This window comes from Coffea eugenioides, chromosome 11, assembly GCF_003713205.1.
Source record: "Coffea eugenioides isolate CCC68of chromosome 11, Ceug_1.0, whole genome shotgun sequence".
Taxonomy (NCBI): domain Eukaryota; kingdom Viridiplantae; phylum Streptophyta; class Magnoliopsida; order Gentianales; family Rubiaceae; genus Coffea; species Coffea eugenioides.
Window position 1 is genome coordinate 30,351,111 of NC_040045.1, and position 24,707 is coordinate 30,375,817.

The following is a 24,707-nucleotide window of genomic DNA, read 5'->3' on the forward strand; positions in this document are numbered from 1 at the left end:
TTTTTCAATGATCTTTTTACTTCATATAAATCACATCTAAAAAAGTGTTACAATATACCCTTCCAGAAAATGCAATCCAAACAATATACTTCCATGATCAATCATAGTAGTATTGCGATTAGGAACCTTTTTTTGCAGTTAGAATAACAAAAACCAAAAAAGAAAAATAGAACCTAGACAACAAAATCGATTATGTGACTTGACTCTCATGATTACTTGACATAATTCTAATCAAGGTGAAGATAACTTGTAGTATTTTGGGTAATTTTTTTCAAAGGTCAAAAGGTTGTTTGGGTACAAAAGAATATGAGTACTAAACTATAGGTTTAAATTTAATTTCATTTAAATCAAAAAAGGGAAGGATTTAGGCTTGTCATTGGGCTATCTGAAGTGAAGTGAGGTTTAACAAACTCAGATTTGGCTCATATAGTTAGTACCATTTTTGGGTTTCGAATTATGAGATTTGAAGTGATAAATATGAAACTCATACTTGACTTACAAAATATTCAGATTATAAGTTTAATTTTGACTTAACTCAAGCTCACTTATAACTCCTTAACTTCCTTAATATAATTACTATAATTATTAAGTTTTAAACTAATTTGATATCTGCAGAACCACAACATTAAAACTATATAGGAACCAATAACAGTTCATTAAAAAGTATATAAAACCAAGAATTTTTCAACAGTAATATATCCAATTAATTCAATGTACATAGAAAATAATAATAATACACGATCAACAGTCAATACATCTTCAAAGGTCCTCAATTTGCTCATACTGAGATTTGTCCTTCTAAATCTTTGACATAATTTTGTATATTTAATATTCCTTATATATATATATATCAAAATATAAATATATTATATATAATTATATATATATATATATATGCATATTAAAGGGTCAAGCATATATCGGGTTTGACCCTAATAAGATCCAAACTCTACTCACATTTAATTCGGGACTAATATTTAGACCCAATTTTAACCCAATTCAATGAAAGGTTAGGCTCATTAGACTTTTTCTTGGAGTCGAGTTCAAACTGACTCGGCCCAGTAATAGTCCTAGAAGGATTGCCACAGATTTTGATGCTAATTCATTTCCCTCTCAAAATGGTTAAGAAAGGGAATTTAGGGATCAGATGATTAGAGTGGGGGCTTGGTTGGTTGGATAGGTTAATTTGGTAATTTCGGTTATGACATGTGTTTTATTAGATATTAGGAATATGTGAATTTGCCAAAACTTATATGTCTTTAAGAATTTAAATCTTTATATTACTACTTCTCAAAATTTTCCAAAGGGAGAAACACAAATTTGATTCTCAATGTTTGACTTGTAGATCAAACTGGTCTCTATTGTATCAGCAAAACAAATATGGTCTCTAAATTTTCTGATTTTAACTTTACATTTTTAGTCCCTAATTTTTGAAGTTTCAATCAATATGGTCTCTTAAGTTTCTAGTTATTGTTAGGAGTTTTACAAAGAAAAAAAAGGTGTGAATTGATTTAAAGATTTGACAAATGTCATCCTAAATCCCTATAAATTTCATAAAAACACTTTATATCGAGATAATAACATCATTGAACTTAAAGAGTTTTATTATTATTTTTTGAATAAGTTACAATCATATGACAATATATACATAATATATAAAATAAAAAAGGAAAATTCTAGTATTAATATAAAATTTATTATCTTTCATGCCAGTTCTTGCATGGTTTGTGCATATAGGCCTTAAATTGTTATAGTTAGGAATTGTTATAAAAACTAGCAATCATAGATACTAATATGAAGTGCTTTTACTCATTATGGGTTAATTATCAGTTAATTACTAATAGTATAAAACAATAATTACATATATAATACCAAATTTGAGACCAATTATCCCAAAGGGAAGAAGTATATGAGACATTAGTGGCATGAATAAATGAAGTAAAAAAATAAAAAAAGTTTAATTAGAATTGCTAGTACCCATTTAAGACAATTGCGGTGTAATTCTTATCTTATTTTATCCTAATATCCTCAATATCACTATTGAAAAATTAAGCGATTAAAATGATTAAAATTTCAAAAATTAGGGTTCAAAAGTACAAAGTCAAAATTGTTAAATAACAGTAATTAAATTTTGACCACTAATCATTATTGAGTTTTCATCATTGTTAAATGTACCTAATACCAAAAACTTTGAGAACCAAATTTATTTTGGTGGAAACATTAGAGACTAATTTAGCACATATGCTAAAAATTAGAGACTAAAACTACAATTCCCCCTTTTTCCAAAAGAAAAATCTACACCTTTTTTTTGTTTTATTTTTGTGCACACATGTGATTTTTTTTTTTCACCTTTCATATCACACAACGGTCCAAAAGGACTGACATCAGTTTATAGATTCAATTGTTAAAATGACTTTGTGAATTGTGAGAGTGGTAATTTGTAGAAAAATTCTGTTTGGTAGAATTTGGATAAAAGAAGGATGTGTTTGATAAAATTAAAATTTGAAAACTGAAGCTTGAAGTCCAAATTCCATTAAGTTAAGTAGTTAAATTGTTATTAGGTCGTATTTGATAATCCAATTCATCACTTAAAGTTAATGGATTTAGATATTAACATGTTCATACGTCTTTGATAATAAAAAATTACACATTTGAATTAATTAAATGATGCTAAATTTTCTAGACAAAACTTACTCTAAAAAATAAGTGATAAGTTATTCACTTATCACTTAATCTGATATACATTTAAATCTATCACATTAGTACTTAACAATTCAATAATTTAATAGATTCATATTTCAAATTTCGGATTCAAATTTTAAATTTCAATTTTATCAAACGCATGCTAAATCCAATATATTTGAGTGTATTTTAGAGTAAATGAATAGCTTATCACTTATATTTGAGAGTAAGTTTTGTTTAGAAAATTCAACGTTACTTAATTAATTTAGACATTCTATTTTTGGTTGTCAAATGTGTCTCAAGATGTTCAGATTTGAACTCATTAAATTTAAGTACTGAATTGAATTATTAAAGAGGGCCTAAATCATTTAGTATAAATCACATTTTATTAGTAAAGTAAGTGGAAGAACTAGGGTATAATACACCATTTGCCATACAAAAGATGGGGCGAAATATAAATATAAATCTCATTTGCGTTACAAATTACAATCCATTAACACAATAATACTGGGAATGAGCACCGATAGACTCAGAAAAGAATGGCTGAAAAACTTGTGACAGCAAAAACAGAAGAAAAAGCAAAAGAATTGGAAGAAGAAGCAAAGAAAGTGGAACTGAAAACCAAGAAGGAGCTGAAGCCCTGGGAGCAGCACTCTGCTGTCATCACCATTCCTCGTTTTGACTACAATGCCCCTTCTTCCCTCCCCAGTCATTCCCACTCCGGATTCCTCATCACCTGCCCCATCAGTAAGGTCTCTCATCCCATCTCTTCTGTCCAGAAAGTTATGCTCTTTTTTTTGTTATTTTTGTACTTTATTGGCATTTATTTATGTAATTTGCATCTGGGTTTTTGATTTTCAATTTGATTGTTTGGGATAGCCTGGGCAGTGTGGTGATTGATAAAAATGCTTCCTTTGTTATGTAGAGAGGGAGAAGAGTGCAACAAAAGAAGCCATGTCAATTCTTGAAAAGGTAATGAATTCTGCTGGTTTTGCCTCTTGTCAGTTCTCTGGAGTAATGTCAAAATAAGGAAATTTTAGATATAAAGAAAATTCATGCTGACTTGAGAATCAGGACGGTTAAATTGGTTTAGTGAACTTGGTTTTATGGGATTCTTAAATTCTGGGCAAGTTTGGGAACTTGGGGTATTTGTAAGTGAATAAGACTGTAGCGGACTTGAATTACTGGTATAATGTGTTCGCTGCTGTAATTGTTTTGGTTTAAGATGAAGAGTAGCAATGTTACGGAATTGGTTTCTAAAGAAAGAGATGTTTGAATGATTAAGCATAATTAAACGGCAAATGGGATGGCGACTAATTGATAAAACTGATGAAGTTTGGAGAATTGGACGAGCCATGCAGAAGATAGGCACAGGCGTGTTGTGTTGTTCAAATGCATTAGGTATTGAGGGGGGAAAAACAAACAAACTAAAGTTGTTTACTGTTTTAACGTGATAAATTTTTGGAAATGAAGTGTAATGCTAATGGTCTTCATTTGTGAGAATAATGGAAAAATTATGCACGCAACACTGTTAGTCTAGGAAAAACGTTTATGATTTTTTGGTTCTCAACTTGATTAAGATTTCTGTTTGCAGACAAACAGAAGGATAAGATGTCAATTATCCTGCCAATAGGTTATTAACTTCTGAGTCTAGTAGCTGGCTTCCAATTTTATTGCTTATGATCTTCCACTTCATCCATTTATTTGTAGCCTGTGCATTTTTAGGCCACAGATTAGTATGGTTTAGTCCTTGTTTACAAGTCTTATTCAACTTGTTTTGCTTACACTGTCATTTGTCACTTGGTTCAATCGAGTGACTGCTTAAGTCTGCTATGCCTTCTTGAGTAAATGACATGATTCGACATCCAAAATGCAACACTGCTTAAATTCTTTATCACTCAGCTTTCCAGTATATATATATATATATATATATATATATATATAAGTTACCAATTTCCTTGAATTTGAAGTTTCTTATGGATACATATTAACCTTATCTTAAGCTTGAGTACATAACTCATACAGGTTAAGCACAAATTCACCTTACTACTATTGAACCTTTGCATTGTTTTCTTTGAAAATAAATCAGAAACAATAGATAGAAGATATGCAATATTTTCTGCTGTAAGAAAAAGTTTTTAAACATAAAAGCAATTTAATAAGTGCATGGTTATATTTCTCTAAAGAATGACATGGTCTTAAGTGATCATATTTCTGGAAGGAGAAGACCATTAGTCTAATTTTGTTAGGCATTTGAGACATCAGATATTATATGCATGAAATATATAGCTGATTGCCAATCATCTATTTTGAGTTCTCAAGAAATAGATATATAAGCTTCAGTTTTGCTTTTAACAGTAAAAAGGCATTCTTCATTGCAGCACCTTTGGATAATTGTTTTTTATTCATACCTAAAGGGACTGTATAGGCATGAGATGTTGCACTCTTCTAGGGCCCAAATAATAAGTGGACAATTTAGAGTTAGCTTAAAATCTTGTGGCAGACAACTTGTTTGGAATTGTTTTTGGATATATTTACACCAGAAGCCAAGCGTTGCTGAGGCTTATCACTATGTGAAAGAAATGAATGAGTTTCAGTTGTATTTGAAGTCCTCTCCAAAGCCTGTATCATTTTTATTTCTTGGACCTCTCTTGTTGCAAAAGGAAGACAAGTAATGAACCAACTTGGAGAATGGGGAGAAGTGCATCTGGTGCTTGCAAGATTCTTTTCTTTTGACTTCATGGAGTTTTTATAAAAGCTGTGTGCTGAATGTTTTCTTAGGGCTTCAAACTGATGTTGATATATTGACACATTATGCGTTCTATTCTTTTTTATGCATGCCATCAATATTCACGACTGATGCAACCAATGAAGAGTTTAAGGGAAGAGTAAATTTAAATGTTCTTGGGAACTTGGCTGAAGATCCAATTTACCCACTTTGAAGAATGGGTAATCTTTTTAGGATCTCGAGTTATTTATTAGAAGTTTAAATTCTACATATTTCAGTAGACTTAAAATTTGTGGTGCTTTAGCAGCTTATGGGTATTTTATGTGTTATGGGTATTGGGTAAACTGACAGTGGATGACACTTCGGCTGTTGTTTGAGACCATAGGCTTATTCATTGACTTTGATGGAAGGGCTTTTAATTGAAATGTTGGGATTTGTCACCTCAATTTCCTGTCATAAGATATTCTGGTCCCCAGGGCTGAGCTGAAGCCCGGTACATATTGCATGTACTACTGTACACACACCCACAGACCCAGTTTTGTTAGGCCATCCATGAAGGAGTTATTTAAGTTATTCATTGGTGAAATTTTTGATGCATCTTTGTCTTGGAAGTGATGTCCTCAACCTTTTTGTCATATGTGGCTTTCTTTCTGACTTTTTACTCTCATCTTCCATTGCATGTGGTAGTTTCTTTTCCTGTCCTTGAATATACACCAATGAGAAAGTTAGAGTTCAACCTATCTTCCCCACTGTCAAATAACATTCAGTGTTAAAAGCTTGTGTTCAAATTTTGTATTAATGAGTTTGCTGCTTTTAAGACTATCAGTTAAAAGAGTTCAGGACATTTTTACTTATCAGCAGCCTGTGTAAGTCAGGAGCTATGTTAGTGTACTTCTAATGGATTTCAAAAGCTGGGGAAGTGCTTTGTTATCTGGGCATGGGTGTTAAAGTTGAAGCATGCTCTATATTGTTGGAATAGTGAGTTGCTGAAGTTGTGCACTAAATACAGCTCTAGGATACAACAACTATCTGTATTCTTCTACTTCCATCAGTTGCAAGTATAGAAGACTTTTATATCCTGATTGGTGATTGAAACCTGAAGAATTCCATGAGAACAGAAATATCTGTGACCAATCGAACTATTGACTTTTAAAGATGAGAGTCCCTCTGAAGTGAGTCTCATGGAAACTTTCTTGCTGGCTATTCTATGTAAACTGTTTTCTCATGGAAACTGGTGGAGAAATGAAGTGAGTCTGGCTAGCTGGTGGTGATCTATCGTCATTCTTTACTTTTTCTTTTCATTAATTTTTTACAAAATTTGATTGACTTTTAGCACTTTTGATCTTAGAAGAATGATTCTTTCTACAACTTTTTTGCTAACCAGGTTCTATCCTGATGGCTGTGTTAGTTTATGAAATCTTGGTTAAAAGAGTGACAACTAGCACAAGGATAATCAGAAATTGATTGTACAACAGATGGTCCTGGGGCAGAATACTCAAGTTTGGGAGCAATTCTGACATAATTGTTTGATATGATTATTAGCAGAGAAATTGCAGTTTAATGAAATGTAATTCTTGAAGACAATAGCCTATGTCTTTTATATACTTATGCTACTGAAGTTGTGCAGAATCAGCATGCATGATATTTCTTCACCATCTTTTCTTTTCTTTTTTTTTTAATTTTTTTATAGATGATCCGATTGATTCATCCAATTTCATATATCTGAACTATCTCAATGGGAAATCTGCTTGCATCTAGAGGGTGTAAAGTGTGGAAATCAGCTTGGTGTCTTGTTACCTGCAATTGCAGTACATTTTCTTACATACCTTGTTGTGTATGTAAACTAAATAAGCTAATTCAAGTCGCGTTTATATTCTGTGAGATGTTGACCAGTTGTACGATTAAATATGCTTTGCAGTATGTCAGATCTTTGAGTATTCTAAATGCTGAAGGTTCTGAAAGTTTGGATGTGAATATGTCAGCTAAGAAGAGGAGAATATCTGTAAGTACAGAGAAGGAACTTGGCAACAGTTTGGAGAGGAAAGATGCAGCTGATGACTTTGGAGAACCTGGTAATAGTTTAAGTCTGGTATTTTAGTTTATACACATGCTCATACAGATAATGCAAATTAACATGTATAACTACCTGCAATCTACAAAGAAAATGACGAGGGTGCGGATTTGTTTGTAAGAACAGGTAATATGACTTGTATGCATCCTTGTACTATATAAGATTGAGTTTTGGTGAAAGAGGGGATTGCATTTCAACCGCACAGGTAGGAACCTTTTGGAAATGTGAAATATTCTGGTGTGTTTTACAAGCTATAGGTACAAGTGAGGGAAGCTTGTGGTTAGGTATATTATCCAAAATACCCTTATTTATAGAGGGGTAAAACTTTATGTTGGTGAAACATCTGGTATTTATGGTATGTGCAATTAATCTGCACCCATTTGTTGCTTTTGGTACAACGCACATAAGCCAGTGAGTTTGTGAACTTACTGTAATATCCCTTAACTAACAATTAGTGGGGCTTTTGAGCCGCTTGCTGTGTCTGAAACGCTTGACTGGTTGCTGTACCCTCATGAATGCTAAGGCTTGGTCGGAACCCATTTCTTGCTCATTTACATCTGAATTTAACGGCCATAAACGCGGGTCTGTTTACTCCCCTTTGAGCTTCAGTGCTTCAGTTTTCTCTTTTTGGCTTTGACTACCCCGACTTGCCTCATCGTTTCCCTCTTCATCCAATCTCAGCTCTGAATTGCCCATTTGCTCTTCATTAATTACCCCCCAACTCAATAGCCAAACCGCCGTTATGTTACTGCCGAACCCGTCGCCCATCAGTTTCACCCTTTTCGCATTCTGCAATTGGGATATTTCTTCGTGGCTTCATGCTAAGCACCTCGAAATGTACTTCAGTCGCAGCTAATCCTGGTGGTTCAGTTTGAGGTGAGAGTTGTCCCCCCAATTTTTCCAACCCTCCCCTTAATTTTGACGATTTGTTCTTAATTCCTACAATAATAGACTCTCATCGTGCATTTCAGCTGCAAGATAGCATTTTCCGTACAAATCCGGCTGTCCTCTGTAATTTGACTGGTTAACTTATATTTTTATGGGTTTGGAGCAACATCCAGAAGGAGCTCTCGGTTGGGTTTCTGGAATAAGGTTAGTTTTTTGACATCCTCTGCCTTTCTGCAGTATGCACGAATTTCATTTTCACGGAGTTTGATTGTCGCGATTTGTGAAGTGCTTGATTATATCGTGTATTGTTGATTTCTAGCTATTTGGTGTGCCTCTTTATTCTTTTTCGGACTGAATTGCCCCTTTGTCTCGGTTATCCGATTATTCCACTGGTATTTAGTCTCATCTAGGCTTCGGCTCTTTAACTCGAGCTTCAAAATATTAAAGCCTATGCTTTCTGGAAAGTTTATAGAAGCAAGCAGACCTAATAAGAAGACAGGTAGATAGGAATTTAGCCAACGAGGTGGCTGTACAGTTTGAGATTATACATAGGGCAGGGGATATAGAAGTTTCAGCTTATAGCAGCCACTGGTCTAGCTTCTCCAACAGCCACGGGTCTGATTTCACCACCTCCTTCCCCTGTCAACCATGCGCATGGATGCCCTGAAGTAACAGATCAGAGGATCAAAATTACAGTTAATTTATACCGAAAGTTAATAATATATGGAATTTCTAGGCCATAAATTAATCCTTGCATTTCGAAGATATCAAGATAAGGAGTAAGAAGTGATAAAGTAAATTAAGTTGATCTAAAAGATCTGTTAAGTTCATTTTTGGAACTCAGAAATCCACTCCCGAAATGTTTAAACTCATACTAACACTCCATAATGTTATACGTCTCTCTTTTCCTCTGCTTAAAAGGACAACAAATTATGCATAGATTTTTGTGCAGAGAAAAAAACCCTCAGATCATTCGGATGATCAGATGCCTGAAAAAGCTAAGTCAGCAGCTTTCTCAACTGCTTTTGAATTTTGAAAATCCATTTGGTGCAGCTGATTTTTTTTTTACTTTATGTCTACCAAGGATCAGATGATCATGCTTGACAAGCATGACTAAACCTAATTGAAATGTCAAAAAGATTGCCAGCCGATCACTCTTCTCTTGTTTTCCCCATGGAGAACAAGCCTGAGTTAATGAAAACATTAATGGATATTATCTTCTGTACAAGTACTTCGAGAGAGGAAATTTTAGGCTCCTTGCAACCTGTTAGTGATTTTCAGTAATCAAATCAGAATATCCCTGGAACGGAAGGGGAAAGGTGGAAAGCATATATGCCAAAATCTAATGCCATTTAGATTAGGGGCTCATTTGCAATTACCTTTAAAACCATATCTTTAGACACATTAGATCGGTATCTTGTTGAACCTTCCAATGGGCAACTCTCTCCTTTGGTAATAAAATTAGCATTGCAAAGACTCGAAAGTTGCAAGAGTATATGAGACCCAATATAGCCACTATCACCCATGGTCACCCTATTTCCTTGACCTTCCACATGTGGAGAGTACTCTGCAACAGATGTTAGACACTGAAAAATGGCTAGCAGTCTTTCCAGTGGGAAAGTTCCGAGACCCTTCATGAGTAATTCCTGTTCAGCAGTTTGCTTCTGTTCCAATGATTTTGCAGAGCTCCTGATAAGATTACAAGGAAAAAGAATCAGCAAAAAAAAAAAGGCTTCCTAAGATGACTCATACAATGCTGAGAAAATGATGCAACGAGAAGCAAGACTGCAGCCTTTGGGAACATGTTCGTAAAGGTTTAGCAAGTTTGGACACTTCAAGTTGCATCTGACAGTCATGAACCATACAGAATAGCGAAATATCTTTCAAAGTTCTTTTTTTTTTTTTCTGAAACTACAAATGACTATTGTTAAGCAGAGTTAAAAACGAGAATGTAAAAAGAGTCCACATAACAAGGCAAAAAGAAAACAAAGTAATTCTATTTTTTTCCCCACCTATGAAACCTATGGGTCTTTAGTAAATCAATTAGACACATCAAACAAATAAGTATACTAAATTTTCATTCAACCTAATTCTACTCATACGAGTTAGTGCTATAAGATTTTTGTTTTTGACAATTCAATTTTGATAACAAATATGTTAATTATATTGTTTTATGTAAGAGAAACACATTTTAATTTTAGTTGTATGTTGATTAATCAATACTTTCATACTTATGAGTTTCATAAGAATAGGAAGGAATTTGTTTAATTATAATTTGTTGAGTTGCGCCTAAATTTGGTACTTAGACTACCGATGTAATTGCTGTTAAGATCAAACCTTACGCAAGTTGAGTGAAATGAGGATTTGCTTTTGTTTTATTGAATAAGAATGAAAATTTTGTTTAATGTCAGTTTGATTCCTTGATCATACTTTAAATTCAGCTATTTTTTCTCAATTTAACGGAAGGATTTTTTTTTATCAAAAAATCCATGAAATATTCCTTTATTAAGGTGCATGCATAATACCCTTAAAGAGGATGTTCAATTTCTTTTGGCTGAACCTTTTTTAAAAGTGTCATATGTATCCAGATTGGAATCAAGTTACACATAACTGTGGATGAACTATATCTTCGTAAATACTTCATTGCCTTTTGAGGGATTGATAGTTGAAGGAAAATTTTCCATTAAAGAAAAATAACTTACACAAGTTTAAGGACCAACCCAATTATCTATACCATATACAAAGGAAATGAGGACTTTTGGTCTAAACAATATTTTATCGCTTTATATTCATTCTAAACTACTTCCATAACTGCTAAGTACTAATATGTCCTTCAACCAAGTAAAATGTATTTCTTGTTGTTTTATTTTTTAAATTTATTTAATAAATCTTAATTTTTATAAGCAACTACCAGTTGTGGTTGTTGTTTTATTTTTTTAATTTATTTAATAAATCTTAATTTTTATAAGCAACTACCAGTTGTGGTTGTGGATTATACCAAATAACTATTTGTTTATACATTTTATTTTGGCAAATTTTCTTCATAGCTGTTGTAAAAATATCGAGCCAATTATCTTAGAAATGATTTCAGCAAGTGTACTAAAAAATGTTTTACAAATATATTTTTGGTTAGTTGCACGCATATTTGTGTATGCCTCAAACACTAGATTAATATAAAGTTTCACGGTCATGAATGATAAGACAGACACAAAGGTCTAGATTATTCATATCTTTTATTACCACAAAAGGCAAGATGGGCACTATGGCCAATTGTTATAAAGTTTGTCTTATAATGAACTCAAAAAGCAAAATTTGAGCATTTGAGCCGATTCCAAATTAGTTTTGTTTGAAAGCCACAACATGCAAAGTGATATAAGAACTTTGAACTGCAATAAAAAGCAAAAAGGTGGTGTAAGAACCATTCTCAACTTGGTTTAAATTGACAATGTTAAAAGTAACAAGATGCACAAGGTGCAATGCATGGTCTTTTTATAGTGCATGAGATTGTGATGTGATGTAATATAACAAGTTCATAATGAATAGTACTACATTCTTTAGAACAAAATCACTTCTCATTTGGCAACTAATTTAAGTTTTCAATTCTATGCTCTTTCAAATACCTAACAAGATACTCCTTTTCACAATAATCAAGAGCTGGCCCAGCCAATTTGGACAACTCATCTTCCACAAAGTCCAGCGAAGGAACCAGTGATGCATCACCTGCACAACAAGAGGACGGAACCACCAAGAAGCAACGGAACTGAATACTTAAGGCTGCCCTATTAAAGTATCCATACTCATCTACTACTACTACTATAACTAAATAAGGGACTCCATAGAGCCAGAACTACAGCATTTACTCTCTTTCTGCACTCCAATCTTTCCTTCATGGACTATTACTGCTGATCTCATTCTCCGACTTTATGGATTACTTTATGGACTATTTCTGGTTTGCAATGGTAACTGCTTCTCATTATTTGATGGCTATTTCTTCTTGTAATGTACTATTGTTTACTCCACAAAACAACCTCCTTCCCCACAGACACCAAACACCCGCGCGATGCGCGGGCACTCCCCCTCTAGTGAAAAAATAAGAACAAGTTTATTAAAACAATATGTGACTATAAAAACAGGGAATGAGAAGTAAATAGAAGGAGAAGAGTAAAGAAAATACCTTATGATAGCTGCATCCCTGAGACATACTTATTTAGCCTTGTTTGACTTTGTAAAAGGCTCTAATACTGCCCATATGCTTAAACACCAACCCCGTCCCCCCCACTGAGCCTTTAGCAAAAATTTTCTGTGTACCCAGTTTGCTACAAATAGTTTATGTGAGAGGTACGTATCTGTGAAGGTTTTGGCTTCTTAGTACAAGAGTAAAGTTCAAGGCAAGATTTGGTGGATTGCAAGTAACAAAGAATTGCTGAAGAAAACTTGTGCAATTAAAATTATTAGCAGGTAGAGAATAGATGAAATGGAACTTCCCTCCCAAAAATTAATGAATGAATGAACAGAGTGTACTCTAAAAAAGTCATACAAGAATTTGTGTTATTTCCATTGTCTATTCTTTCTTTCAACAGCCCCATATTGTTGTATGGTCTGAGAACTGGAGCAGAACAATCTATCATTCTTTTCTTTTTCACAGAAGTGATGAGAGAATCAGAAAGAGATTGTAATTTGGTACTTACAATAAAAACTTGTAGGTGTTATGGTGTCTTAATTTCCCCATTAAGGTAGATAGTGGAGCCAAATATCTTGGAACCATTCAATATTAGTTATCTATGCTATCAAAATTACAGAAATCATGTTTACAAAATAAGTAACAAAATGCACCAAGACTAGAGGACATATTGTTAACTTGAAAAGCAAACAAAATATGATTGTGCTATGTACCGATATTTTTTTTTTAACTTCTCATTTAAAGACATGTATGACCAGTATAATTGTAAATGGAGAAACTCAGGCATGTAATCAGGGATAAAGATCTATTAATGCGGTCAAGATCTCTATATTTCATGTAATCTTCCGATCATCTTATTTGGCTATAGAATCCCAGACGGATGATACCAAGCAATTTAAAGAGCAAGTCTGTTGACACACAAGACTGAAAGGAAAATAGTGGAGATGGAGGATAGAAGATAGTGATGAAAAGGGTCTGGAGTTGTGAAGGACTAAACATGCTTCACAAGTGATTTTAGTCCTATCTGCTTGTAATAAAGAACAACATATTAAGTTAAAGAGAATACTCAGATATGCCTAATAATATTATGAATAGCTTCATTGTCAATAACCCTAGATGTAGGATGGCATGTGCTAACACAGAGGCCTTGCGTTTTGGGAAAAATGATACTACTGAAGTGCAAACTTGTTTGACTACTTGATAATATACTTTTTCTTCATGCATTATTTCAAGTTTTCTAGTCGTTATTAGCTAGAGAAACAACAGTTCAAGTACCTTAGAAGTCTTAGAAATGGCTGTATTAGCATACCTTGGTAGTCTACCAAAGCCATCCTAAAGAGCCACTAGTTTGACCACCCGAGTTGCTGTGTTTATGCTTTCCGCTTCTCTACCACAAGTACCATTCTACCACCTAGATTTTGACGTGCAAGTTTTCCTGTACCAGCACTCTAAACCATAACTACACCAGTGTAACTGATAAGATTGGAAAGCAAGGGATAAACAGTGTGTTAAGTACTGGATTAACTGATGAGAAAGTAATGCTGTAAGAGTAGGACTCTTTGTCCTTGAGAGTACGTCGAGTGTGTTGGAAGGTTCAATGTCTGATCTTAAGCCAAGCTAAACACTTTTTACTGGGCCGTATTCTCGCTGTTTTGCATCTTTTTCATAACAAATTGGTACCATGGATTTCCACGACCCATAAGTGTTTTTGAAATATTATAAATCATTCTTTCTTTCTCTGTCTTTTTGCAACTTAAAGTTATTCTGGAAGTTAAACATGCACGAAAAGTTAGTGTTCAGGAAAAGAATATGACTGTTTTGACGTAAGCCAAACTTCTTTGAAGTATTGCAAGGACTGCAACTACTCAACATCAGGCTCTATAAAATTTTTCATTGCTGTAATGAATGGTAACTCCTCTTGTATTCATTTAGTGGTAATACTATGCATAGAAGTGCATGAGAGAAATTGTTTGCTTTTCAGCTAGATGTTACTAATAATTTCCATAGCCATTGACAATTACAGATAGTTACTTATATTTAGTCAACCATGTAGTATTCTGAGGCAGCAACGATGAGCTAATGCTTGATTTTTTCTCTATTCAACCAAAAGCATAACTCAATTCTTCCTATGCTTATTAAAAATTAAAAGTGACTCATTATCCAAGAAAATTAATTATGGAAAAAATTAAGATAAACTGAAAACAATAACGACGTCCTGCTAGTGACCTCATAATCACCATTTTTAAGATGCCAAATAACACAAAAAAAAAAAAAAAAATTGAGTCCTCGGGGTCTCAACAGTCAACAGAACTATCCAATGAAATGACCGTCACTGATGTTAGGCACCATTGAAATGCATTATTAGAAAATAAATCCTGCCATCTTTTTTCAGTAGACAGTAATGCAATCTTCTGGATAATAAATAGCAAGTCTAACAATTACTTCGGCTTACTGACATTGGTATGAGAAACTTCTGTGGTCTTCCTTGCTGTTTCTTTAAGTTCAAAAGAAGTTTGAAAAGTTTTTCCTGGATTTGGATGCATCAAGTTCTTTTTGCTTTAGTAACATGAGAAATAAGATAAGGTTTTATGGATAAATGAGTGAAAGGAACAAGGACAAAAGGGAGAAATTCCTATAGGATCCTTACATCCCACTTAAATATTTGAAAGCACATTTGTCGTCCATAAGCTTAGAAGTTCAATTTAAGTGCAAAATTCCTCAAACTTTACAATGACTATAGTAATTCTAACTCTTTTGCTTTTACATCTTCTGAAATAACTGACCAAAACCTGTCAATGTTAGGTAAATGCACAGAAAACTCTTACTCGCTCCTTCCAGATTCAGTTAGAGATAATATAAGTGACACTGAAACAAGTAATGCACTTTCGCTAGTCAAGTTGACCAGGAGCGGTTTACTCCTCTTCATCTTTTCCTATTTGAGGAATTGATATTTCATGATATGATTTGATACAAATATGGCAATCAGTAGAAAGGAAAAGGCAAACGAGAACTCAACGAAACAGAAGGAAAAGCTGATAAGCGGCCTCGTACTTCGAAGAGATGAGTCAACTGGATATCAGTTAGCATTGAGAACTGCAAGAGTTGTCTTTCAGCTTCTCTTCTCTTAGAGGAACTTGTCTTCCCACTGACCGTTAATCCAGTAACCAGTGCAAACATTGGGAATATGAGAAATTGTTTGATAATCTACACTTTGTTTATCCAAATTCTGTACTTTGTGCATTAGCTCATCAGACATATCAAAGAACCCAAGATATCGAAGTCCAGTCAAGTTTTGGATGCCCGAAGGCAACTCCTGCATCAGTTTACAACCAACTAATTGCAGATTTCTGAGACTAGGCATTGATTCCTCTTCCACTCTTACCCATTTCAGTCTTTTCAATTGCACAAGCTCTAAAGTCTGGAGTTTTCGGAATCCTCCAACCTTGAAACATAATGTCTTCCCTTCATAAGCACCATAGAGAGAAAGTGATACCAGATTGGGCAAATGTCCGAGAAAGCCTATTACATTCTCATCTTCTCTCAACCTACTATTGGCCAACTGTAAGGTTCTCAAGGATTGAAGTGATGTCACCCATTGCGGTACTCTCTCTAAATTCCCCTTCAATGTCAGACGTGTGAGGAATCCAAGCTTTAGAGAGACAGAATGTTGGAGATCAAGGATCTCATCTTCTTTAATACAGGAGATGACCAAATCTCGAAGGTAGGTCAGCCTCAAGAGGGAGGAGAGCAACTCCTTTCCATCTTCTCTTCTCAGCTCTGTGATGGATAATTGCCGCAACTACATGAGGTTTCCAATCTCCCTTACTATTTTATCACAATCTGCTTCTATATTATACAGAGTTTCCAAGCAAATAAGCTTTCCAATTCCAAGCGGACATTTGGACATTTACAGCCCCAATCTGCATACTCATTTGAATAATCACCCACTCCGCCTAACTAAAGAGAACGGAGTTTTCTTAGATTTAGAATTTCCACAGGCAACTCTGTTACATTGGTTCTTGTCAGATCTATAACTTCAAGGTTTTGAAGCTTTCCAATAGATTTTGGAATAATTTTAACTCTAGTTCCATTGAGACTAAGATACCTGAGATGAAATAGTTTGAAGACTTGCTTTGGGATACTGTCCAATTTAGCTCCATACAAATCCAACACCTTTAGCAACTTGGGATCACCACATAAAAACTTGGATAAAAATGTAGTTGTGAGAGGATCTTCATACCCAAATATTACCACAGACCGAAGACACTTTAAGCTACTAATTTCTTGTGGATTATCAGTGAAGTTGTGGATTGCTAGGTGTCGAACATTTTCAGGCCATCATGTGTAATATCTGGTGGCTACAGTCGTGAAACTCTGCTCTTTAGATTTTGAAACAGTGATTTCACGCAGAAAATCATGAAGACCACATGTAACCAATCTGCCATCATCCCATGTGGATTTAACTTGGATTAAGCTTCTATTGATGAGTTCTTTCATATATCTCATAGCAATATCGGTGCGTGTTATTCCTTCTCTCTCTTCTACATATCCTAGTGCAATCCACATTTCAAGTATATCATCCACTTCAATTGGATAATCTTCAAGGTAGATGCTTAGATATAATAGGCAGCTTTTAAGATAGTGAGGCAAATCATTGTAGCTATGTAAGAGTACCCTTTTGATCCTGTCAAGCTTACCACTGCCATCTGCCTCGCCACCAAAACCATGAATAATCATCTCCCATTCATCTGTCTTTCCCTTGTCCTTCAGAGCCAGAACACCACCTATTGCAACAATTGCAAGTGGTAGGCCCTCACATTTTTTCAGTATTTTTTTAGCAACTTCTTCTAGATTTGGAGGACAGTCATTGCTCTGAAATGTTCTATTGCAAAATAGAGTCCAAGACTCTTTTTCAGAAAGAGGCTCCATCTTATAGATGAAGTTAAGAGATCCTAAACAGGACGCAGAAGCTACATCGGCTATTCGTGTTGTCAATACAACACGACTAGCAGTATTGCAGTCAGGCAATACACATTTGATAGCTTCCCAGGCATCTATACTCCACACATCATCAAGGACAAGAATGTACCTTCTTTCTTGGAGGAAGTCTCTGACAAATTCACTCAGCATAATATCATTCATTGATTCCACTTCGGGAGGGACCGGCCGTCTGATTTCATTGTACAACTGTTGGATCAGATTCTTGATGATGTCCCTGAACTGAAAATTTTGAGAAACAGTTATCCAGGCATGGCTCTGAAATTGTTTCTTCACTGCAGCGTCATCATAGACTTTTTTCACCAGGGTAGTCTTCCCGAGTCCCCCCATTCCCGCAACCGAAACTACTTTCAATTGGGAATGGTCATCAAGGATTTTTGAGATGAGCTCGGCTTTTGGCTTATCAATCCCAACAAGTTGAGCTTCTTCAATGAAGAGTGATTGAGCACGAATGTCAAAATCAGCATTTGCTTGTCGGGAAGAGCTGAAGCCTCTTTCTTGAGTACCATATTGGGACTGGTACCTCTGATACCTTTCTGAAATCTCTCCAACTCTGGCCTTGATGTCTTTTATCTCCGAAGAAATTTGATGGCGAGCTTTTAGATTCTTCATTGAGTTATAGATCTTTCCAGCCTTGCCATAGAATCCATCCATGTAACCACGAGCAAAACGGAAGGTAAAATCATCGAGAACATCCTCTGCATCATAAGCAACTTCTCGAACCTGCTTTAGCCATTCTTGGAGATGAGAATCTGTCTTCCTTTGCTTCAGCTTCTCTGAGGAAAGTCTTCATGCTCCCGAGTTCAGCTTTGATGAATTGAACGTCTGATTTAAGCCCCACCAAAAGTGTGATCTCTTGGGAAAGCAAGGTTGAGAGCTGTTTAATCAAAATACCTACAGCACTCTCTGCCATGATGCTCAATTAAATTTCTCAAGAGTCGGTTTTCTTATCAAGCAAATTTTGAAAGTTGTTCCAAATTCAGAAAGGGTAAATTACATTTTACCCTCATGTGGTTTTCGCAAAAACCACATAACCCCCTCATGATTTTAAAAGCTATACATAAATCCTCTGTGGTTTGAGTTGAAGTGTCAAATAGACGGAAACTACCTATCGTAACGATTTGTGGGCGAAATGTCCAAATTACCCTAATATAAATACAAAAAAGACAACAACAAACACGGCCGGGGCTTCCCTTTCCTTTCATTACTTCTTTCTTCACAACGAGAGGAACCGCGTCCGCAACAGTCAAAGTGGTGGAAGGCCCACCAGAGTCAAAGGGAGAGCTTTCTGCACCTCTCTTCAAGAGATAGGATTCCGGTTCTGCATCTTTCTTTCTCCCATGCTTTTCCGTTGGTCAACTACCAAAAAAAGCCATTTCTGAAACAAGAGCTCTAGTCATGGTTTCATGCTGTATGGGAGCTGCTGATTGTCCCTGTCTAGGCCCCCACCAGTGATTCCATACTGCCCTTCTCCATTGTTACCTTCGCTGCCATGACCAGTACTACTGCTGCCATATCTTAAGCCAGGGCCCCTGCACCAGCCCCTGCCGTAGCCATAGCTGCTGTCCAACTCCCTTGCCTGCTGCTTGCACCAGGACCATAGCTACCACCATTCCATCCATCACCATTACCGCCGCCATTTTGACCATATTTACTGCCTGGACCACCACCTCCACCCGATCCGACCCACCACCATTACCACCTACAGAGCCAAATCCACTGCCGTCATTGCTGCCTCCGCTTCCAGCCCCATAACCACCACCATTACCATCAACAGAGCCATATCCATTGCCGTCATTGAAAGAGATAAGGAGCACAGATCTAGGCTTTATTGTATCCGTTAAAGTGGTCAAGGGTAATATGGGAACGTTTCTTACTGTTACCAGTAGTACAAGCGCGTGTAAGACACGAATGGTCACGATGGATGTTTTCCGTTTATTTGACACTTTAACCCAAATCACAGAGGGTTTATGTATAGCTTTTACAATCATAGGGGGGTTATGTGGTTTTTGCCAAAACCACAAGGGGGTAAAATGTAATTTGCCCTATCAGAAAATATGCTGTTTTTCTTTTTCTTTTTTCTTTTCTTTCTTTTGCAGTATAGAGGATGTGGTTTATATGAGCAATCAAATTCTAGAGTTTTATGAATTTGAAAGAATAGCTATTCAAGAATGATATGAATTTGGGAACATATGCATTTTTTTTTTCGGTAGTATAGACGATGAGTTCTATTAATGCGCTTTACAAGCAGAAAAAGCAAAGCTCGCATGCTGCCTACAATTAATGAAAACGGCAGCATGCGAGTTAATTGAAACGAGATTTTAAGTGCTGGAACGTGTTCTCACACGACTTGTTTCAAGCAAAAATTGAAGACAACCCGTCAATTGTTCACTTTCGAGCAAAATTGGATGGATCGGGGACCACAATTGTTTTTGAAAATAGATTGGGGACTAATTTCGCACATGGTTTATAAATTGGGGACCAAAACTCCAATCGCCCCCCTTTTTTTAGAGAAAATAAGAATAATTGTATTAATGAGATTGTAGGAATTCATCCAGTACCATTTGTTTAACAAAGATTGGTGGGGAGTTTCAATAAAATTCTGCAAAGTTGCCCGATTTTGCAAAGTGAGTTAAACTATTCACAACCTCATTAACTTGTCTAGCAATCCAATTTACATCAATAATATAGTGTTTTAACAAAGTTAAACAAACATCCTTAATTATCAAGCCAATATCCAAGAGAATGTTTTCATTACTTTGGATAAGTTTGACAACTGAGAATGCATCCCCTTCCAAAATGTAACTTGGCAAATGAATGGAACCATCCAATATCTAGTTGAAGACATATGCAACATTTTTGGAAGGATGCTTTCAACTTTCAGGTTGGTTTTTTATTCTTCTATGCTTCAAACTCTATTGCTTTAAATGTTTTAAACTTTTTTCCCTTGAGTAGTTTGTTTGGTTTGAGTTGTAAATTGTTCATTTTGAAGTAATTTGGCATGCAAAATTAGAGATAATTTATATAAGTAGTCTTTTTTTAATTTCAATTATATATATTGGTTGAATAGTTTGAAGGCTTCTTTTAAAAAGAGGCATCTTGATTTATGATTTTAGTTATCTGCAATTAGGGCTAAAAGCATTAAACCCCTGGACTTTAACTTCAGTTGCACTTTAGTCACTTCAATGCAAAAAATAGGCACTCTACCCCTTATTTTTGTTTTAGGATAAAAATGCCCCTTCTATATTACTTATTATTTTATTTATTTTTTCTCCTTTTTGGCCCTTTTCTACTTGTCCCTTTTCTTTATATTTTTAAATTTTCTCCCTTCTCTCATGTAAATAACTGTTATCTTCTCTTTGTTATTAATATCTATATATTAACTAATGTTCTTAGACTTATTCTTTATTTATTCAACCTTATTTTTTGTTTTGGAAGCAATAATGATCATAAAGTTTCTACGATAACAAAGTATATGTTATTTACGTGAATAGACTATTTCATATATTACTTAAATCAATATGTCTAGAGCATAAAATAAAATAAGTTTTAATAACAATAGTATAAAATTCAAATCGTAATGACATAGTGATTAATCAACTATACATAAAAAATAATATTTTCTTTATTTTTGGGGGTAAATTTTAAATGTTAAGTAATTTAATATTCTAGTTCACTAATATCTTTTTAAATAGTGAAATTGCCAGTAATATATACTTTTTGATTGTGACATGCATATATCAATTTTTTACACTATACAATTTGTTTTAAATTTTTTAATAGTATAAATAAATAAAACAAGAATGGAATTATAAATAAAGATAATTACAATATTATATTAAGCATACAAATTAGTGATACTAATAGGAAGTTAAACCAAAAAGTGACATGAGAGAAGTGAAAAAATAATAACAATAAAATAAAAAATAAAAGAAAGTAGTGGAAAAAGAATAAAAAAGAGAATGAAAAAACAATAAAATAAAACAAATAGTAAGGGCATCTTTATCTTAAAATGTCAAAGCACAACTAAATGTAAAATTTAGGGGGTTTTAGTGCATTTTATTTGTGAAGCCATTAGATTGTCTATATATTTCAGTAAAATTTATTTTTGCTTATATTGCAAGTTCTTTGTGAGCGTAGAACAGTCGCCATGTGGCTTAAACTTTGTGCTGATTAGCTAAGTACGTTGAATACTGTATAGCTCTGAGTTGTGCAATTCAGCCTTGTGTCAATTGGTATTCAAATTTTTATCACAGATTTCATTGTTTGAAAATAAATTTCCCATATATGTTTGGTTACTAAGAAAAATATTGAGAGAATATAGAAAGTTAATGACAGTTATTAGCAATTATTAAAACTTCTGTGAGTAACCAACAAAAAGCCTGTCTGCTCTATGGAATTGATATACATTTTAGTAAGTAACAAATTCTTGGCTCAACCCAAAAAAAAAGGTGTCATGAACAAGGTTCTTTAGTTGTAGTAATATTTTTTTCCCCTCTGATTTTGACAATCAAAGTAAGCTGCTTTCATTTGTCATATCCTTTAATGCAAATTCCCTTGCTAGTCAAGTCGTTCATTGTCCACTAAACAAAAATATTCTTTTCCTTAAAACAAACCGGCTTCAATTTGTTTTGGTGTCAGTCAAAATTTTATTTCTAACGAACCGGCTACAATTTGTTAAGATACTCCCAATCACCTTTTTATCTTACATAGTCCTGCTCTGAAAGAATGTTACAGTAATTTTTTTTAACAAAACTCGGGAAGAAAAAACAAATTTAAATTAAGCCACGGGGACACCAATTATCGTAAATTGGACAAATTCAGGTTGCAAAACAAGTATAGGGTAGATTTTATTTCAGACACATTTATGACATTTTCCGGAAGGGAGATGAACAATCAAAGTACATTTCTAATAGTACATAAGAAATGTTGCAAAAAAGCTGGTAGACAAACATTGGTTAATATACTTACTCCGTCCCATATTTCTCATCTATGATGACAAATATTTTGAAACATTCGGAAATGGAAAGCTACGGAGGGAATAACAGTTTTGTTGCTACTCTGATACAAACTGATCGAGATACTCATCGAGTGCGGTGCATTTCACATCGGGATAGAGCTCCGTTGCCTCCACGCCAAAAGAAGCCTCGATCTCAAAGTTGGCCATTTGTCCCTTCACAGAAAGAGTGTATAACAGAGACAGGATGGATTTTGATGGCATTGAAGCCTCTGCATGAGATACAAGAAAAGAAACCACTTTAATTAAAACTGTAGAATAGGTGAAATTAGTACTAGACGACTATTGTATGAAAAAAAAAAATTCTGAATTGCACGGGATTTTTTGAGGAATAAGCAGCTCGTGCACTTTGTTTCTCTTTGTTAAGTAGCAGACCTCGGATTTTCTCAAGGACTTCCTTCTCTGGAAGGTAAATCTTTTCGAGGGTCTGGCCAATTTTCCTTTCCCACAATGATACTATTTCGTTGCAGGACAGACTGTTGGCAGGTGATCTGAGGTACACAATCTTGTTCAGGGTCCTAGGATCATCTGCTGCTTTAATGGTGTATGCAGCTATATTTTCTTCCTCCGAGAAAAAAACTGCAACGAAACAAAAAATGGAAGAAAAATTAAGAACGGTGATCTCTAAAACATGACACTAAACCAATCAAAAAAATGGAAGCGGGCAAAGCTTCTTTTGGATACCTTTTGGATTTCCATCACCAAGAATGACAATTTTGTCTCTGGGAGGACTTGCAGAGAGAGAGCCTCCAAAGGGGTTAAGGAAATAATTCAAATAACCAGCAAAAACATTACATACTAAATAAGTGTAAGGTATCCCTTCAGCTTCAACAGCTCTGCGGATCTCAGCTTTGGTTCTGTATAAGCTTGCGGCATGCTCAACAACGCCATGCAAACGATCCGCATCATATCCAAACTCAGAAGGTAGAAATCTCTGAAACCGAATACAGCTCTTTGTTTAGGAACTTGTGGGTTGACAGGGATAACGAAAAGAATTTGTTCAACAGCCAGCAGAGATTGGATCAAGAAAAAGAAAAAGGAATGTATAAAACTGCATTGTGCTTACTTTGATGTTACCAGCTTCTTTAATTGCTGCAATTATCTTAACTTGATGAGCCACGAAATCTGCCCCGACTGTCGAGATCACTATATCAACTTGTTTGATTGCATCTACCAACCGCTGATGATCGTGTAGATCTGCCTGTTCAGTTCATACGTCAGTGTCTATAATTTCTTGAGAAGAATTGAAATAGTGCTTAGACAATGGGAAAAAGATACAACAACACACATAAAGAAATCCGACTCCCAAACTCTTGAAGCTCTCTAGGATGGCTGCCCTTTTAGGATCTGAAATTGTGTTTTCTCGGATCAATGCAAAAGTTGGGTGCCCTGCTTTTGCACTTGCCTCCACTAGGTATTTGCCAATGTATCCGGTGCCGCCAATGATCAAAATCTTGCTTTTCACAGCCATTTCCAACTCTAGGATAGTAAACTACTGTTGCAAATTGGATACAATCTGTAATTTGATGAGTTGAAGAGATGCAGAATGTGCTTAGTGACCATAGGCTGCAGCTCCGTGCAAGATTAATTTATAGAGGAAAAAATATTGAAAATGACAGCCCTGTCGCTGCCGTTTCCTTTTGATGCTCTATTGGCCTCTAAAATTTCTAAAATGCTCCGAGGATTAATCCTGTACTCTATGGATTCTTATCGGCAAATGTCAACATAAGTTGGTTCATTTGATAAAGGCGATCACTTCCTTACGAAGAGTTACATGTTCAAATTTTGCTATCGATATAATAACTGTGTTGGTGGGTGATCTATAGAAACCTTGTAAGCAACCTATGGTCAGTCCTAGGATATGTGTGGTCGAAATCAAGCTGAGCGCCCAAACTTTTTTCTTAAAAAAAATAATGGGAAGCATGCGCAAATGCACATGTCATCAAATATTTGAAAGGAAAAAACAAAAAAGTCACATTCAACTTTCGATTCTTGGTTCTACAATATCTTGTAAGGTCATGTAAGGTCAGAAATTATCTTGTAAGATAATATCTTGTAAGGTTAGAAATTAGAATTAAGGTCAGAAATTATCTTGTATGATAATATCTTCTAAGGTAAGGTCAGAAATTATCTTGTAAGATAA

The 24,707-nt window shown here is 34.9% G+C and overlaps 3 protein-coding genes across 5 annotated transcripts; 1 reads left to right on the forward strand and 2 right to left on the reverse strand.

The window, feature by feature from the left end:
* The first annotated feature begins 3,187 nt into the window (after nucleotides 1-3,187).
* On the forward strand, nucleotides 3,188-13,581 carry LOC113753062. 3 transcript variants are annotated; one of them, XM_027297139.1, is made up of 5 exons: nucleotides 3,188-3,434; nucleotides 3,608-3,653; nucleotides 7,327-7,482; nucleotides 8,543-8,573; nucleotides 12,022-12,324. In XM_027297139.1, exons 1-5 carry the CDS (start codon nucleotides 3,222-3,224, stop codon nucleotides 12,131-12,133), a joined length of 558 nt encoding a protein of 185 aa, XP_027152940.1. In that variant the 5' UTR covers nucleotides 3,188-3,221; the 3' UTR covers nucleotides 12,134-12,324. The 3 variants fall into 3 exon arrangements, with proteins under 3 accessions (XP_027152940.1, XP_027152941.1, XP_027152942.1); XM_027297140.1 differs by having other exon boundaries at nucleotides 3,188-3,429; nucleotides 3,608-3,654; nucleotides 7,329-7,482; XM_027297141.1 differs by lacking the exons at nucleotides 8,543-8,573; nucleotides 12,022-12,324 and adding an exon at nucleotides 13,418-13,581.
* Nucleotides 13,582-15,673: 2,092 nt separating this feature from the next.
* Nucleotides 15,674-18,460, reverse strand: LOC113752234 (disease resistance protein RPM1-like). Its single transcript, XM_027296358.1, has 3 exons — nucleotides 18,442-18,460; nucleotides 16,912-18,323; nucleotides 15,674-16,348 (listed from the first exon to the last, which is right to left on the reverse strand). Exons 1-3 carry the CDS (start codon nucleotides 18,458-18,460, stop codon nucleotides 15,674-15,676), a joined length of 2,106 nt encoding a protein of 701 aa, XP_027152159.1.
* A 3,906-nt stretch (nucleotides 18,461-22,366) lies between these two features.
* On the reverse strand, nucleotides 22,367-24,186 carry LOC113753061 (isoflavone reductase homolog PCBER-like). The gene is made up of 5 exons (XM_027297138.1): nucleotides 23,853-24,186; nucleotides 23,631-23,765; nucleotides 23,249-23,498; nucleotides 22,940-23,143; nucleotides 22,367-22,776 (listed from the first exon to the last, which is right to left on the reverse strand). The coding sequence occupies exons 1-5, from the start codon at nucleotides 24,033-24,035 to the stop codon at nucleotides 22,604-22,606; spliced, it is 945 nt and encodes a 314-aa protein (XP_027152939.1). The 5' UTR covers nucleotides 24,036-24,186; the 3' UTR covers nucleotides 22,367-22,603.
* Nucleotides 24,187-24,707: the final 521 nt, after the last annotated feature.

Coding starts and splice junctions, on each gene's coding strand:
- LOC113752234 (XM_027296358.1), bottom strand. Junction 16,349..16,911: donor AAGAGCAGAGTTTCACGACT/GTAGCCACCAGA, acceptor AACCTCATGTAG/TTGCGGCAATTATCCATCAC.
- LOC113753061 (XM_027297138.1), bottom strand. CDS start 24,035: ATGGCTGTGAAAAGCAAGATTTTGATCATTGGCGGCACCGGATACATT. Junction 23,499..23,630: donor AAGAAGCTGGTAACATCAAA/GTAAGCACAATG, acceptor ATTCGGTTTCAG/AGATTTCTACCTTCTGAGTT. Junction 22,777..22,939: donor AGTCCTTGAGAAAATCCGAG/GTCTGCTACTTA, acceptor TATCTCATGCAG/AGGCTTCAATGCCATCAAAA.
- LOC113753062 (XM_027297139.1), top strand. CDS start 3,222: ATGGCTGAAAAACTTGTGACAGCAAAAACAGAAGAAAAAGCAAAAGAA. Junction 3,435..3,607: donor TCACCTGCCCCATCAGTAAG/GTCTCTCATCCC, acceptor TTTGTTATGTAG/AGAGGGAGAAGAGTGCAACA. Junction 8,574..12,021: donor GGTTGGGTTTCTGGAATAAG/GTTAGTTTTTTG, acceptor ACAATAATCAAG/AGCTGGCCCAGCCAATTTGG.